Source organism: Bos indicus x Bos taurus, chromosome X (genome assembly GCF_003369695.1).
Source record: "Bos indicus x Bos taurus breed Angus x Brahman F1 hybrid chromosome X, Bos_hybrid_MaternalHap_v2.0, whole genome shotgun sequence".
Taxonomy (NCBI): domain Eukaryota; kingdom Metazoa; phylum Chordata; class Mammalia; order Artiodactyla; family Bovidae; genus Bos; species Bos indicus x Bos taurus.
In genome coordinates this window covers 75,763,187-75,779,749 of record NC_040105.1, presented here as the reverse complement: position 1 = coordinate 75,779,749, position 16,563 = coordinate 75,763,187, and the positions used below count along the sequence as shown (strand labels likewise).

General features: G+C 36.2%; 1 protein-coding gene across 1 annotated transcript in view; it reads left to right on the top strand.

The window, feature by feature from the left end:
• RPS6KA6 (ribosomal protein S6 kinase A6) overlaps positions 1 to 16,563 on the top strand; it is a 223,171-nt gene that overhangs the window by 74,516 nt on the left and 132,092 nt on the right. Inside the window, exon 8 of the mRNA XM_027535019.1 lies at positions 637 to 716. Coding sequence (XP_027390820.1) covers positions 637 to 716 — 80 coding nt within the window. The remainder of the gene's footprint in view (positions 1 to 636; positions 717 to 16,563) is intronic.

Below are 16,563 nucleotides of genomic sequence, written 5' to 3'. Positions count from 1 at the left end.
TTTTATGCAAAATATTCTGTTAAAATCAGTAGGCTCTAGAGGGGATATAATCTCTGATCTTAAGAAATTTTGTAATCTATAGGGAACACAGACATATAAGACCAATTAATTTTATAAATCAAAATAGTTTAAGGTACCATAAGATATAAGTAAAGTACAATGAGATCTCAAAGGTAGTAGCAAGTAATTCTGATGGGGAAGAGTGTAAGGACGCTGTGGGTAAATGTGAAAAGGAGGAAGTCCTTAATAGAAGAAAGCCTCTTAATAGAAGAAACAGGGGGTGACATTTTTGTTGAGCTTGACATAATTAGTAGATTTTCAGTATATGGGGAGGTAGAATTCAGGCAATTGCAGTAGATTATGGTGCTTCATAAATGTGGAAAAAAGATGATCTTACAAGTTTCTGTGTAGAGCTACAATGTAGAACATCTGATATATTCTGGAAAAGGGTTTATAGCTTTTCAGTGCTAGTTTTAATTTTGAAATAATGTTACCGAATAATGGACCATGTAAGTAAATGGTTAATTTCAGTATAGTGTTCTGTGATAAAATTCTCAACAGCTATATTAAGTAAAAAGTATACTAAGCTTTGTAAGCCTTAAAAATTGTTACATCTGCATTTTAATTTCTAATTAGCCTTTCAGACTGAAGGGAAGCTGTATTTAATATTGGATTTTCTCAGGGGAGGAGATGTCTTCACAAGATTATCCAAAGAGGTGAGTATTTGTAAATTTTTGCTATATTTTATTTAAACAAAACTAATACATTGTGTTTGTTGTTTTGCTAAGTACTTTTTGCTATGGAAATTTTAAATATTATTATTTTTGTTTTGCTTACATAATATTTCATGAATGTGCCAGTTAATGGCATTTTCTGACTGTCATTTAAATCATTTCAATGCGTTACTCATTTTTCTCTTAGGAATAAGATCAGTATAAATAACTGGATGAAGTAGATAGGGGCAAGCCTAGGACATTGGCTACTTAAGCTACCAAAATGATTTTGAGAGTAAGCTTTAATTTATTCATGTTTAAAACAGCTTTAGTGAGGTATAGTTGACATACAACAAACTGTACTTACTAAAGTACATGCTTTGATAAATTTTGACATTTGTGTAAACTTATAAAACCATCAATACAATCAAAATAATTAGTTTATCCATCGTCCCCAGCAATTTTCTTGTGTTTTTTTGTAATGCTTCCCTCCTGCCCCACCACTACTGAATCTGCTTTCTGTTACTAATTGGTTTGCATATTCTAGGACTTAGTATAAATGAAATCATATGGTATGTATTGGTTTTTGGTCTGGCTTATTTAACTTAGCATAATTATTTTGAGATTCATTCAAGTTGTGGCGTGCATCAGTAGTTCATTTTTATTGCTGAGTGGTATTCCACTGTATAGGTACACAATGATTTGTCTATTCATTAACTTGTTGATGGATATACATTTTTTTCAATTTTTGGGTAATACTAATAGAGCTACTAGAAACGTTCATGTATGGACATTTTTTTTTTTCATGGTTAAATATCTAAGAATACAATGACTGGGTTATATAGTAGGTCTATATTTTAACTTAAAGATACTGTCAATCTATTTTCCAAAGAGGTTGTATAATTTTTACATTCTCACCAGCAGTATATGAGAGTTGCAGTTGTTCCACATTCTTACCAACACTTGGTATGGTCAGTCTTGTTTTAATTTTGTATATCTGATAAGTGTATGGTGACCTTATTGTGGTTTTGAATTTTTATAGCCCTAATGATTAATGATGTTGAACATCTCTTCATGTGCTTATTTGACATGTATTTTTTTTTTTTTTTTTTTTGGATAAAATATCTGTTTAAATCTTTGGCCCATTTTTATTGGGTATTTTTAGTTACTGAATTTTGAAAGTCTTTATATATTTTGAATGCTAGGTCCTTTATCATGTATGTTTGAAAATGTTTTCTTCTGATCTGTTGTTTATCCTTTCATTCTCTTTAACAGTGTTTTTCAAAAAGCAGAAGTTCTTAGTTTTGATGTCTAATTTATAATACTTTTTTCCTTTTATGAATGATAGTTTTTGGTGTCCTCTTTAATGAATGTTTGCCTCATCCCAGGTCACAAAGATTTTCACTTATGTTTTCTAGAAGTTTTCAAGTTTTTGGTTTTATATTTATGTTTATAATCAATTTTGAGTTCCTTTTCATATATGATGTTAAGTATGTGTTACAGTCCTTTTTTCACAGTTATCCATATTTTACTGATACATAAGAAATGTTGAACTGTATTTGAGTTTTGAAAATAGAATCCTTTTTATTTCAGGCATTTTTAAAAACATTTAATTTGGAATTTGGGTATAGCCAATTAATAATGTTGTGATAGTTTCAGGTGAACAGCTGAAGGAACTCAACCATTACATCTTGTCCTCTTTTTGCATATAGATATCTCATTGTTTTAGCATCATCATTGGAAAAGACTGTGCTTTCTTCCCCCTTATGGATCACAGTCATTTTTGGCAAAGGGGCTTGTGTAACTCAGTGAAACTATGAGCCATACTGTGCAGGGCCATCTAAGATGGATGGGTCATAGTGAAGAGTTCTGACAAAATATAATCCACTGGTGGAAGAAATGGCAAACAGTGCCAATATTCTTGCCTTGAGAATCCCATGAACACTATGAAAAGGGAAAAAAGAAATAGAAGGTTGCACTGGAAATTGAGCCCCCCCCCCCCAAGTTTGGAAGGTGTCAATTATGCTATTGGGGAAGAGCAGAGGGCAGTTACTAATAGCTCCAGAAAGAATGAAGCGACTGTGCCAAATTGGAAAAGATGCTCAGTTGTGGGTCTGTTTGGTGGTGAAAGTAAAAGTTTGATTTACAACAGTGTTTCATAGGAACCTGGATGTTATTTCAATGGAAGTTTGACATGGTCAAGCAGAAGATGGTGAGTTTGAACATTGGCATCTTCAGAATCACTGAACTAAAATGGACAGGAATGGGTGTGACCAATATATCTACTACTGTGGGCAAGAATCCCATAGAAGAAATGGAGTAACCCTCATAGTCAACAAAAGAGTCCAAAATGCAGTATTTGGGTTTGATCTCAAAAAAGAATGATCTCGGTTCATTTCCAAGGCAAACCATTCAACATCACAGTAATATAAATCTATGCCCAAACCACTGATGCCAAAGAAGCTGAAGTGGACTGGTTCTATGAAGGCTTACAACACCTTCTAAAACTAACATCAAAAAAGATATCTGTCTCATCATAGGGGGATTGCACTGCAAAAGTAGGAAGTCAAGAGATACCCAGAATAACAGACAAGTTTGGAGTACAAAATGAAGCAGGGTGAAGGCTAACAGAGTTTTGTTAAGAGAACATGCTGGTTGTAGCAAACACTTTTTGCCAAAACCAGAGACAACTTTATATGTGGAAATCACCAGATGGTCAATGCCAAAATCAGATTGATGATGTTCTTTGAAGCTTAAGATGGAGAAGCTCTATACAGTCAGGAAAAACAAGACATGGAGCTAACTGTGGCTCAGATCATGAGCTCCTTATTGGAAAATTTAGGCTTAAATTTAAGAAATGGGGAAAAGCACTAGACCATTTAAAGTGTGAGTCGCTCAGTCATGTCTGACTCTTTGTGATCCGATGGACTGTAGCCCACCAGACTCATCTGTCCTTGGGATTCTCCAGGTAAGAATACTGGACTGAGTTGCCGTTCTCTTCTCTAGGACATCTTCCTGACCCAGAGATGGAACCCAGGTATCTTGCATTGCAGGCAGATTCATTACCATCTGAGCCACGAGGGAAGCCATTCGTGTATGACCTAAATCAAATCCCTTCTGATTATGTAGTGGAAGTGAGGAATAAATTTAAGGGATTAGATCTGGTAGACAGAGTGCCTGAAGGATGGGGGTTAGTAACATTGTACAGGAGGCAGTGACCAAAAACTAACCTAAAGAAAAAGATATGCAAGAAGGCAAAGTGGTTCTCCAAAGAGGCTTCACAAATACCTGAGAAAAGAAGAGAAATGAAAGGCAAGGGAGAAAGGGAAAGCTTTATCCAACAGAATGCAAGTTCTAGAGAATAGCACAGAGAGTTAAGAAGGCCTTCTTAAATAAATAATGCAAAGAAATAGAGGAAAACAATAGAATGGGAAAGACTAGAGATCTCTTCAGGAAAACCGGAGATATCAAGGGAACATTTCATGCAAGAATGGACATGATAAAGGACAGAAATTGTAAGGACCTAACAGAAGCAGAAGAGATTAAGAAGAGGTGGCAAGAATACACAAAAACTAGGAAAAATGGCCTTAATGACCCAGATAATCAGAGTGAAGTGGTCACTCATCTAGAGCTATACATCCTGGAGTTTGAAATCACTTGTGTCTTAGGAAGCATTACTGTTAGCAAAGCTGGTAGAAGTGATAGAATTACAGCTCAGCTCTTTCAAATCCTAAAAGATGATGCTGTTAAGGTGCTGAATGCCTTAACAGCTAATTGGAAAACTGCCAGTGGCCACAGAACTGGAAAAGATCAGTTTTCATTCTAATCCCCAAAAAGGACAGTGCCAAAAAATGTTCAAACTACAACACAGCTGCTCTCATTTCACATGCTAGCAAGGTAGTGTTCAAAATCCTTCAAGGTAGGCTTCCACAATACATAAGCCAAGAACTTCCAGATGTATAGGATGGGTTTCAAAGAGGCAGAGGAACCAGAGATCAAATTGCCAACATCCATTGGATCATAGGGAAAGCAAGGAAATTCTAGAAAATCATCTACTTCTATTTCATTGAATATGTGAAAGCTTTTGACTCTGTGGATCACAACAAACTCTGGAAAATTCTTCAAGAGATGGGAATACCACACCACCTTACCTGTCGAGTGAGAAACCTGTATGTGGGTCAAGAATCAACAGTTAGAACCAGACTAGGAACACTGACTGGTTCAAAATTGGGAAGGAGTACATCAAGGCTATATATTGTCACCCTGCTTGTTTAACTTATATGCAGAGTACATCATGCAAAATGCTAGGCTGGATGACTCACAAGCTGGAATCAAGATTGCCAGGAAAGATATCAACAACTTCAAATATGCAGATGATACCACTCTAATGGCATAAAGCAAAGAGGAACTAAAGAGCTTCTTCATGAAGGTAAAGAAGAGAGTGAAGAACCTTCCTTGAAACTCAGTATTCAATAAACTAAGGTCATGGCATTTGGTCCCAACACTTTATGGCAAATAGAAGCGGGGAAAAGGAAAGCCAAGACAGATTTTCTTTTCTTTGGCTCCAGAATCACTGCTGACAGTGACTGCAGCCATGAAATTAAAGATACTTGATCCTTGGAGGAAAGAAGTGACAAACCAAGATAGCATATTAAAAAGCAGAAATATTATTTTGTTGATAAAATCTGTATAGTCAGAGCTATGGTTTTTCCAATAGTCATGTTCAGTTAAGTTCAGTCACTCAGTCATATCTTACTCTTTGTGACCCCATGGACTGCAGCATGCTAGGCTTCCCTGTCCATTACCAACTTCTGGAGCTCACTCAAATTCATGTCCATTGAGTTGATGATGCCATCAAACCGTCTCATCCTCTGTCATCCCCTTCTCCTCCTCCTGCCTTCAATCTTTCCCAGCATCAGAGTGTTTTCACATGAGTTGTTTGTTCACATCAGGTGGCCAAAATATTGGAGTTTCAGCTTTAGCATCAGTCCTTCCAATGAATATTCAGGACTGATTTCCTTTAGGATGGCCTGGTTGGATCTCCTTGCAGTCCAAGGGACTCTCATGAGTCTTCTCCAACACATAGTTCAAAAGCATCAATTCTTTGGCGCTCAGCTTTCTTTAGTCCAACTTTCACATCCATACATAACTACTGGAAAAACCATAGCTTTGACTAGACGGAACTTTCCATAGACGGAACTTTGCTTTTTAATATGCTGTCTAGGTTGGTCATAGCTTTTCTTCTAAGGAGCAAGCATCTTTTAATTTCATGGCTGCAGTCACCATCTACAGTGATTTTGGGGCTCCCAAAAATAAAGTCTCTCACTGTTTTCATTGTTTCCCCATCTATTTGCAATGAAGTGACGGAACCAGGAGCCATGATCTTAGTTTTTTTGAAAATTGATCTTTAAGCCAACTTTTTGACTCTTCTCTTTCACTTTCATCAAGAGGCTCTTTAGTTCTTCGCTTTCTGCCATAAGGGTGGTGTCATCTGCATATCTGAGGTGATTGATATTTCTCTCGGCAATCTTGATTCCAGCTTGTGCTTCATCCAGCCCGGCATTTAGCATGATGTACTCTGCATATAAGATAAATAAGCAGAGTGACAGTATACAGCCTTGACGTACTCCTTTCCCAATTTGGAACCAGTCTGCTGTTCCATGTCTGGTTCTAATTATTGCTTCTTGGCCTGCATACAGATTTCTCAGAAGGCAGGTCAGGTGGTCTGGTATTCCCATCTCTTGAAGAATTTTCCACATTTTGTTGGGATCTGCACAGTACAAGGCTTTGACATAGTTAATAAAGCAGAAGTAGATGTTTTTCTGGAACTCTCTTGCTTTTTTGATGATCCAGCAGATGTTGACAATTTGATCTCTGGTTCCTCTGCCTTTTCTAAATCCAGCTTGAACATCTGGAAGTTCACGGTTCATGTACTATTGAAGCCTAGCATCAAGAATTTTAAGCATTACTTTTTTGGCGTGTGAGATGAGTACAATTTTGTGGTAGTTTGAACATTCTTTGGCATTGCCTTTCTTTGGGATTGGAATGAAAACTGACCTTTTTTAGTCTTGTGGCCACTGCTGAGTTTTCCAAAATTTTTGGCATATTGAGTGCAGCACTTTCACAGCATCATCTTTTAGGATTTGAAATAGCTCAACTGGAATTCTATCACCTCCACTGGCTTTGTTCGCAGTGATGCTTTTACCCACTTGACTTCGCATTCCAGGATGTGTGGCTCTAGGTGAGTGATCATGTCATCGTAGTTATCTGGGTCATGAAGATCTTTTACAGATGTGAAATTTGGACTGTAAAGCAGGCTGAGCACTGACAAATTTATGCTTTCAAATTGTGGTGCTTGAGAAGACTCTTGAGACTCCCTTGGACTGCAAAGAATCAAACCAGTCAATCCTAAAGGAAATCATCACCTGAATATTCACTGGAAGTCCTGATGCTGAAGCTTCAGGTCTGTGGCCAACTGTTATGAAGGAGCAACTCATTGGAAAAGACCTTGTTGCTGAGGAATGTAGAAGTCAAAGGAGAAGAGGGTGGCAGAGAATGAGATAGTTGAATAATATCACTGGCTCAATGCACATGAATTTCAGCAAACTCTGGAGATAATGAAGGGCAGACGATCCTGGAGTGGTTCTGTTATGGGGCCACAGATTGTCAGACACGATGTAGTACCTGAACAACAATAAAAATGCTTTCTTCATTTAATTACCTTGTGTTTTTTGGTGACAATCAGTTGATCATGTACATGAAGATCTATTAATACATCTAGACACTCTTTTCTGTTTGTCTATCCATATGCAAATACAACACGTTCTTGATTCCTTTATATTTATAAAATATCTATAAATATTTATAAAAGCTCAGGTTGTGCAAGTCCTTGAGGTTTGCTCATCTTTTTCAAAGTTGTTTTGCCTCTTCTAGATCTTTTGCATTTCCATATTGATTTAAAAAGTAGTTTTTCACTGGACAAAAATGCCTGCTGGGATTTTGATTGGGATTGTGCTGATTCTATAGTTCAGTTTGTATATAATTGACATTTTCAGTGTTGAGTCTTCTAATCCATGAAGATAGTATCTCTCTCCATTTATTTAAGTCTTTTTAAATTTCTCTCACCAGTATCTTGTCATTTTCAGTATACAGATCTTTTATGTGTTTTGTCAGATTTGTCTCTGAATATTTTTCTTTTTAAAAACTGCCATTGTAAGTGGAATTACTTTCTTAATTTTATTTTCAATGGGTGGAAATACTACTTTTTTTGGATATTGAATTTTGTATTTTAAAATATAACTAAACTTATTTTATCTAGCAGCACTTTGATAGACTACAAATAGAAGTTTCTATGTTTAACCCACATAAGGTGTTTTACTTCTTTTCCATTATGGACTCATTTATTTGTCTTTATAACACTGACTTGACCCTCCAGGTTCTGTTGAAAAGTATTGATAAAAGCAGACATTCTTGCCTTATTTCTGATTTTAGGAGGAAAGCATATTTTCACCATGAATTACAAAGTTATGTTCTTTATCAGATTGAGAAATTTCCCTTCTATTACTAGTTTGTTGAAAGTTTTTATCAGGAATGCATGTTTGATTTTGTAAAACACTTTTTTTTGTTGTTTGTAGTTATTAAGATGATGATCGTATGTTTTTTTATTCTTTAATCTTTATTCATTGACTGTACTGGATCTTCATTGCTTTGCACCGGCTTTCTTTAGTTGTAGTGTGTAGGCTTCCCATTGTGATGCCTTCTTCTGTTGTAGAGCATGGGCTCTAAGGCCCATTTAGGCTTCAGTAGCTGTGGTATGTTGGCTCAGTAGTTACAGCACATGTATTCTAGAGCATGAGCTTAGTGGCTGTGGCATACAGGACCTAGTTGCCCCACAGCATATAGAATGTCACCAGACCTGTAATCAAACCCTTGTCCCTTGAATTGGCAGGCAGATTCTATACACTGGACCACCAGGCAAGTCCTCTTCTTTAATCTTTTAATATGGTGAATTACATTGAACTAATTGTCACATGTTGAAGCAGTCTTGCATCTGTTGGTGAACTCCATGCAGTCACGATATATTATCCTTTTTGTATATTATTGGATGATATTTACTAAAAGTTTGTTAAGAATTTTTGCATCTATTTTCATGAGAGATATTTGACTATAGTTATTGATCATATATAATTTTGGTGTCAGAGCAATTCTGGTTTCATAGAATGAGTTGGGTAGAATTTTCTCCCCTTCAATTTTCTGCAAAAGCTCAATGTTACATTGTCCTTAAATGATTCGTAGAATTCACTAGTGGGGCTATCTGGACCTGAAGTGTTTTTTAAATGGTACAGTGTTTAACTATAAATTCAGTTTTTTAAAAGTTACTTGGGGTTATTCAGTTCATCTTTTCTTTTTAAATGAGTTTTAGTATCTTATGTCTTTTAAGGAATTTATGCATTTCATCAGAGTTAACAAATTCATTGGCATAAAGTTGTTCATAGTATCCTCTTGTTATGATTTTTATAGGTATAGAATCATTATTGTTGTTGATATCATCATGCCTAATATTGGTATTTTGTGTCTTCTCCTTTTTCTTTCTTGCTTAGGCTTGGTAGATTGTTACCAATTTTATTGTTCTTCTCAAAGAACCCAGAGCTTTTGGTTTCAGTGATTTTTCTGTATTGTATTTCTTCTGTTTTCTACTTCTACTTTAATCTTTATTATTTCATTTTTTTTCTGCTTAATTTGTGTTTCACTAGCTTTTCTGGTTTTTAAGATGGATATAGAAGTTATTGATTTAAGACTTTTGCTTCTTTTCTAATATAAGTGTGTAGTGTTATAACTTTCACTCTAAATACTAATTTAGTATCTCACAAATTTTGAATTGTGATGCTTTTATTTTTCTTTAGTTCCACATGTTTTCCAATTTCCTTTTATTTCTTCTTCGACTCATAGGCTATTTACAAGTATGCAAATTAATTTTAAAATATTTAGGCAGCTTCCAGATAAATTTCTATTATTGATTTCTACTTAAATTTTATTTTAGTCAAACAGCACAGTTTTATGGCTTGAATTCCCTTAAATTCACTTAAATTGTTTTATGCTTCACAATATGGTATATCTTGGTAAATTGTTCAATGTGTACTTGAGAAGAATGTGTATTATGATTTGGGGTACTGGAAAGTTCTGTAATGTCAGTTAGATTAAGTTGTTTGATAGTTGGTATTTTTCCTAACTTTCTGTCTGTATGCCTTAAAAATTTTTAAGAGACAATGGCTCAAACTTTGACTATAATTATGGATTTATCTGTTTCTTTTTGAATCTCTGTCAAATTTTGCTTCATATATTTCAAAGTTTCGTTATTAAGTGCATAAACCTTAGGATTGTCATTCCATCTTAGTGAATTTACCCTGTATCATTATGAGATGACTGACTTTATCCTTGCTAATATTCTTTGCTTTGAAATCTACATTGATATTAATCCAGGTTTTTAAAAAATTATTGTTACTTTGGTATAGTGTTTTTCATATTTTTATTTAATTTATTTGTCTTTATATTTATTTTTTTTTAATTTTATTTTATTTTTAAATTTTACATAATTGTATTAGTTTTGCCAAATATCAAAATGAATCCGCCACAGGTATACATGTGTTCCCCATCCCGAACCCTCCTCCCTCCTCCCTCCCCATACCATCCCTCTGGGCCGTCCCAGTGCACCAGCCCCAAGCATCCAGCATCATGCATCGAACCTGGACTGGCAACTCGTTTCCTACATGATATTTTACATGTTTCATTGCCATTCTCCCAAATCTTCCCACCCTCTCCCTCTCCCACAGAGTCCATAAGACTGTTCTATACATCAGTGTCTCTTTTGCTGTCTCGTACACTGGGTTATTGTTACCATCTTTCTAAATTCCATATATATGCGTTAGTATACTGTATTTATGTTTTTCCTTCTGGCTTACTTCACTCTGTATAATAGGCTCCAGTTTCATCCACCTCATTAGAACTGATTCAAATGTATTCTTTTTAATGGCTGAGTAATACTCCATTGTGTGTATGTACCACAGCTTTCTTATCCATTCATCTGCTGATGGACATCTAGGTTGCTTCCATGTCTTGGCTATTATAAACAGTGCTGCGATGAACATTGGGGTACACGTGTCCTCTTTCCCTTCTGGTTTTCTCAGTGTGTATGCCCAGCAGTGGGGTTGCTGGATCATAAGGCAGTTCTATTTCCAGTTTTTTAAGGAATCTCCACACTGTTCTCCATAGTGGCTGTACTAGTTTGCATTCCCACCAACAGTGTAAGAGGGTTCCCTTTTCTCCACACCCTCTCCAGCATTTATTATTTGTAGACTTTTGGATCGCAGCCATTCTGACTGGTGTGAAATGGTACCTCATAGTGGTTTTGATTTGCATTTCTCTGATAATGAGTGATGTTGATCATCTTTTCATGTGTTTGTTAGCCATCTGTATGTCTTTTTTGGAGAAGTGTCTATTTAGTTCTTTGGCCCATTTTTGATTGGGTCGTTTATTTTTCTGGAGTTGAGCTGTAGGAGTTGCTTGTATATTTTTGAGATTAGTTGTTTGTCGGTTGCTTCATTTGCTATTATTTTCTCCCATTCTGAAGGCTGTCTTTTCACCTTGCTAATAGTTTCCTTTGATGTGCAGAAGCTTTTAAGGTTAATTAGGTCCCATTTGTTTATTTTTGCTTTTATTTCCAATATTCTGGGAGGTGGGTCATAGAGGATCCTGCTGTGATGTATGTCGGAGAGTGTTTTGCCTATGTTCTCCTCTAGGAGTTTTATAGTTTCTGGTCTTACGTTTAGATCTTTAATCCATTTTGAGTTTATTTTTGTGTATGGTGTTAGAAAGTGGTCCAGTTTCATTCTTTTACAAGTGGTTGACCAGATTTCCCAGCACCACTTGTTAAAGAGATTGTCTTTAATCCATTGTATATTCTTGCCTCCTTTGTCGAAGATAAGGTGTCCCATATGTGTGTGGATTTATCTCTGGGCTTTCTATTTTATTCCATTGATCAATATTTCTGTCTTTGTGCCAGTACAATACTGTCTTGATAACTGTGGCTTTGTAGTAGAGCCTGAAGTCAGGTAGGTTGATTCCTCCAGTTCCATTCTTCTTTCTCAAGATGCTTTGGCTATTCGAGGTTTTTTGTATTTCCATACAAATTGGTGAAATTATTTGTTCTAGCTCTGTGAAGAATACTGTTGGTAGCTTGATAGGGATTGCGTTGAATCTATAAATTGCTTTGGGTAGTATACTCATTTTCACTATATTGATTCTTCCAATCCATGAACATGGTATATTTCTCCATCTATTAGTGGTCCTCTTTGATTTCTTTCACCAGTGTTTTATAGTTTTTCTATATATAGGTCTTTAGTTTCTTTAGGTAGATATATTCCTAAGTATTTTATTCTTCCGTTGCAATGGTGAATGGAATTGTTTCCTTAATTTCTCTTTCTGTCTTTCTCATTATTAGTGTATAGGAATGCAAGGGATTTCTGTGTGTTGATTTTATATCCTGCAACTTTACTGTAGTCATTGATTATTTCTAGTAATTTTCTGGTGGACTCTTTAGGGTTTTCTATGTAGAGGATCATGTCATCTGCAATAGTGAGAGTTTTACTTCTTCTTTTCCAATTTGGATTCCTTTTATTTCTTTTTCTGCTCTGATTGCTGTGGCCAAAACTATGTGTGAATAGTAATGGTGAAAGTGGGCACCCTTGTCTGTTCCTGACTTTAGAGGAAATGCTTTCAATTTTTCACCATTGAGGATAATGTTTGCTGTGGGTTTGTCAATATATAGCTTTTTTATGTTTCGAGGTCGGTTCCTTCTATTCCTGCTTTCTGGAGAGTTTTTATCATAAATGGATGTTGAATTTTGGTCAAAGCTTTCTCTGCATCTATTGAGATAATCATCTGGTTTTATTTTTCAATTTGTTAATGTGGTGTATTACATTGATTGATTTGCGGATATTGAAGAATCCTTGCATCCCTGGGATAAAGGCCCACTTGATCATGGTGTATGATCTTTTTAATGTGTTGTTGGATTCTGATTGCTAGAATTTTGTAAGGATTTTTGCATCTATGTTCATCAGTGATATTGGCCTGTAGTTTTCTTTTTTTTTGTGGATCTTTGTCAGGTTTTGGTATTAGGGTGATGGTGGCCTCATAGAATGAGTTTGGAAGTTTACCTTCCTCTGCAATTTTCTGGAAGAGTTTGAGCAGGATAGGTGTTAGCTCTTCTCTAAATTTTTGGTAGAATTCAGCTGTGAAGCCGTCTGGACGGGGCTTTTGTTTGCTGGAAGATTTTTGATTACAGTTTCAATTTCCATGCTTGTGATGGGTCTGTTAAGATTTTCTATTTCTTCCTGGTCCAGTTTTGGAAAGTTGTACTTTTCTAAGAATTTGTCCATTTCTTCCACGTTGTCCATTTTATTGGCATATAATTGTTGATAGTAGTCTCTTATGATCCTTTGTATTTCTGTGTTGTCTGTTGTGATCTCTCCATTTTCATTCTAATTTTTTGATTTGATTTTTCTCCCTTTGTTTCTTGATGAGTCTGGCTAATGGTTTGTCAATTTTATTTATCCTTTCAAAGAACCAGCTTTTGGTTTTGTTGATTTTTGCTATGGTCTCTTTTGTTTCTTTTGCATTTATTTCTGCCTAATTTTTAAGATTTCTTTCCTTCTACTAACCCTGGGGTTCTTCATTTCTTCCTTTCTAGTTGCTTTAGGTGTAGAGTTAGGTTATTTATTTGACTTTTTTCTTGTTTCTTGAGGTGTGCCTGTATTGCTATGAACTTTCCCCTTAGGACTGCTTTTACCGTGTCCCACAGGTTTTGGGTTGTTGTGTTTTCATTTTCATTCGTTTCTATGCAAATTTTGATTTCTTTTTTGATTTCTTCTGTGATTTGTTGGTTATTCAGCAGCGTGTTGTTCAGCCTCCATATGTTGGAATTTTTAATAGTTTTTCTCCTGTAATTGAGATCTAATCTTACTGCATTGTGGTCAGAAAGATGCTTGGAATGATTTCTATTTTTTTGAATTTACCAAGGCTAGCTTTATGGCCCAGGATGTGATCTATCCTGGAGAAGGTTCCATGTGCGCTTGAGAAAAAGGTGAAATTCATTGTTTTGGGATGAAATGTCCTATAGATATCAATTAGGTCTAACTGGTCTATTGTATCGTTTAAAGTTTGTGTTTCCTTGTTAATTTTCTGTTTAGTTGATCTATCCATAGGTGAAGTGGGGTATTAAAGTCTCCCACTATTATTGTGTTATTGTTAATTTCCTCCTTTCATACTTGTTAGCATTTGTCTTACGTACTGTGGTGCTCCCGTGTTGGGTGCATATATATTATTTGTTATATCTTCTTCTTGGATTGATCCTTTGATCATTATGTAGTGACCTTCTTTGTCTCTTTTCACAGCCTTTGTTTTAAAGTCTATTTTATCTGATATGAGTATTGCTACTCCTGCTTTCTTTTGGTCCTATTTGCATGGAAAATCTTTTTCCAGCCCTTCACTTTCAGTCTGTATGTGTCCCCTGTTTTGAGGTGGGTCTCTTGTAGACAACATATGTAGGGGTCTTGTTTTTGTATCCATTCAGCCAGTCTTTGTCTTTTGGTTGGGGCATTCAACCCATTTACATTTAAGGTAATTACTGATAAGTATGATCCCGTTGCCATTTACTTTATTGTTTTGGGTTCGAGTTTATACACCGTTTTTGTGTTTTCCTGTCTAGAGAATATCCTTTAGTATTTGTTGGAGAGCTGGTTTGGTGGTGCAGAATTCTCTCAGCTTTTGCTTGTCTGAAAAGCTTTTGATTTCTCCTTCATACTTGAATGAGATCCTTGCTGGGTACAATAATCTGGGCTGTAGGTTATTTTCTTTCATCATTTTTAAGTATGTCTTGCCATTCCCTCCTGGCTTGAAGAGTTTCTATTGAAAGATCAGCTGTTATCCTTATGGAATTCCCTTGTGTGTTATTTGTTGTTTTTCCCTTGCTGCTTTTAATATTTGTTCTTTGTGTTTGATCTTTGTTAATTTGATTAATATGTGTCTTGGGGTGTTCTCCTTGGTTTATCCTGTTTGGGACTCTCTGGGTTTCTTGGACTTGGGTGATTATTTCCTTCCCCATTTTAGGGAAGTTTTCCACTATTATCTCCTCAAGTATTTTCTCATGGTCTTTCTTTTTGTCTTCTTCTTCTGGAACCCCTATGATTCGAATGTTGTAGCGTTTTATATTGTCCTGGAGGTCTCTGAGATTGTCCTCATTTCTTTTAATTCGTTTTTCTTTTATCCTCTCTGATTCATTTATTTCTACCATTCTATCTTCTAATTCACTAATCCTGTTCTGCCTCTGTTATTCTACTATTTGTTGCCCCAGAGTGTTTTTAATTTCACTTATTGCATTATTCATTATATATTGACTCTTTTTATTTCTTCTAGGTCCTTGTTAAACCTTTCTTGCATCTTCTCAATCCTTGTCTCCAGGCTATTTATCTGTGATTCCATTTTAGTTTCAAGATTTTGGATCAATTTCACTATCATTATTCGGAATTCTTTATCAGGTAGATTCCCTATCTCTTCCTCTTTTTGTTTGGTTTGGTGGGCATTTATCCTGTTCCTTTATCTGCTGAGTATTCCTCTTCTCTTCATCTTGTTTAAATTGCTGAGTTTGGGGTGTCCTTTCTGTATTCTGGCAGTTTGTGGAGTTCTCTTTATTGTGGCGTTTCCTCACTGTGTGTGGGTTTGTACAGGTGGCTTGTCAAGGTTTCCTGGTTAGGGAAGCTTTGTGTCGGTGTTCTGGTGGGTGGAGCTGTATTTCTTCTCTCTGGAGTGCAATGAAATGTCCAGTAATGAGTTATGAGATGTCTATAGTTTTGGGGTGATTTGGGCAGCCTGTATCTTGAAGCTCAGGGCTGTGTTCCTTTGTTGCTGGAGAATTTTGCTTGGTATGTCTTGCCCTGAAACTTATTGGCCCTTGTGTGGTGCTTGGTTTCAGTGTCGGTTGGAGGCATTTGATGAGCTCCTGTCAATGAATGTTCTTGGAGTCAGAGTTCCCTGGAGTCAGGGTTTGGACTTAAGTCTCCTGCTTCTGATTATCGGTCTTATTTTTACACGTAGTTTCAAAACTTCTCCTTCTATACAGCACCATTGATAACATCTACATTAAAGATGAAAAAGTTTCTCTACAGTGAGGGTCACTCAGAGAGGTTCACAGGGTTACATGGAGAAGAGAAGAGGGAGGAGGGAGTTAGAGGTGACCCAATGAGATGAGGTGAATCAATAGTGGAGAGAGTGGGCTAGCCAGTAGTCACTTCTTATGTGCACTCCACAACTGGACCACTCAGAGATGTTCATGGGGTTATACAGAGAAGAGAGAAGGAGGAAGGTAACAGAGGTGGCCAGAAGGATAAAAGGGGGGAATGAAAAGGAGTGAGACAGATCCAGCCAGTAATCAGTTCCCTAAGTGTTCTCCACCGTCTGGAACACACAGAATTCACAGAGTTGGGTAGAGTAGAGAGGGGTTAGGGAGGAGACACAGGCGACCTGGTGGAGAAAAAGGAGGGTCCAAAGGGAGAGAGAGCAGTCAAGCCAGTAATCTCACTTAGTGAAAAATGGGTCCTGAAGATTGGGTCCTTAAAGGTACAAAATTGGTAACAAAATACATAAAAAGCAAAAATTAAAATCCTAGAGTAGAGTTTGGAATTTTAAAATAACGATTGTTAAGAAAAGAAGAAGGAAAGAAAGAGGAAAGAACGAAACAAACAAACAACAGGTCACGAAAATTATAAAGAAAGTAACAGGTACAAAATTGATAACTAAT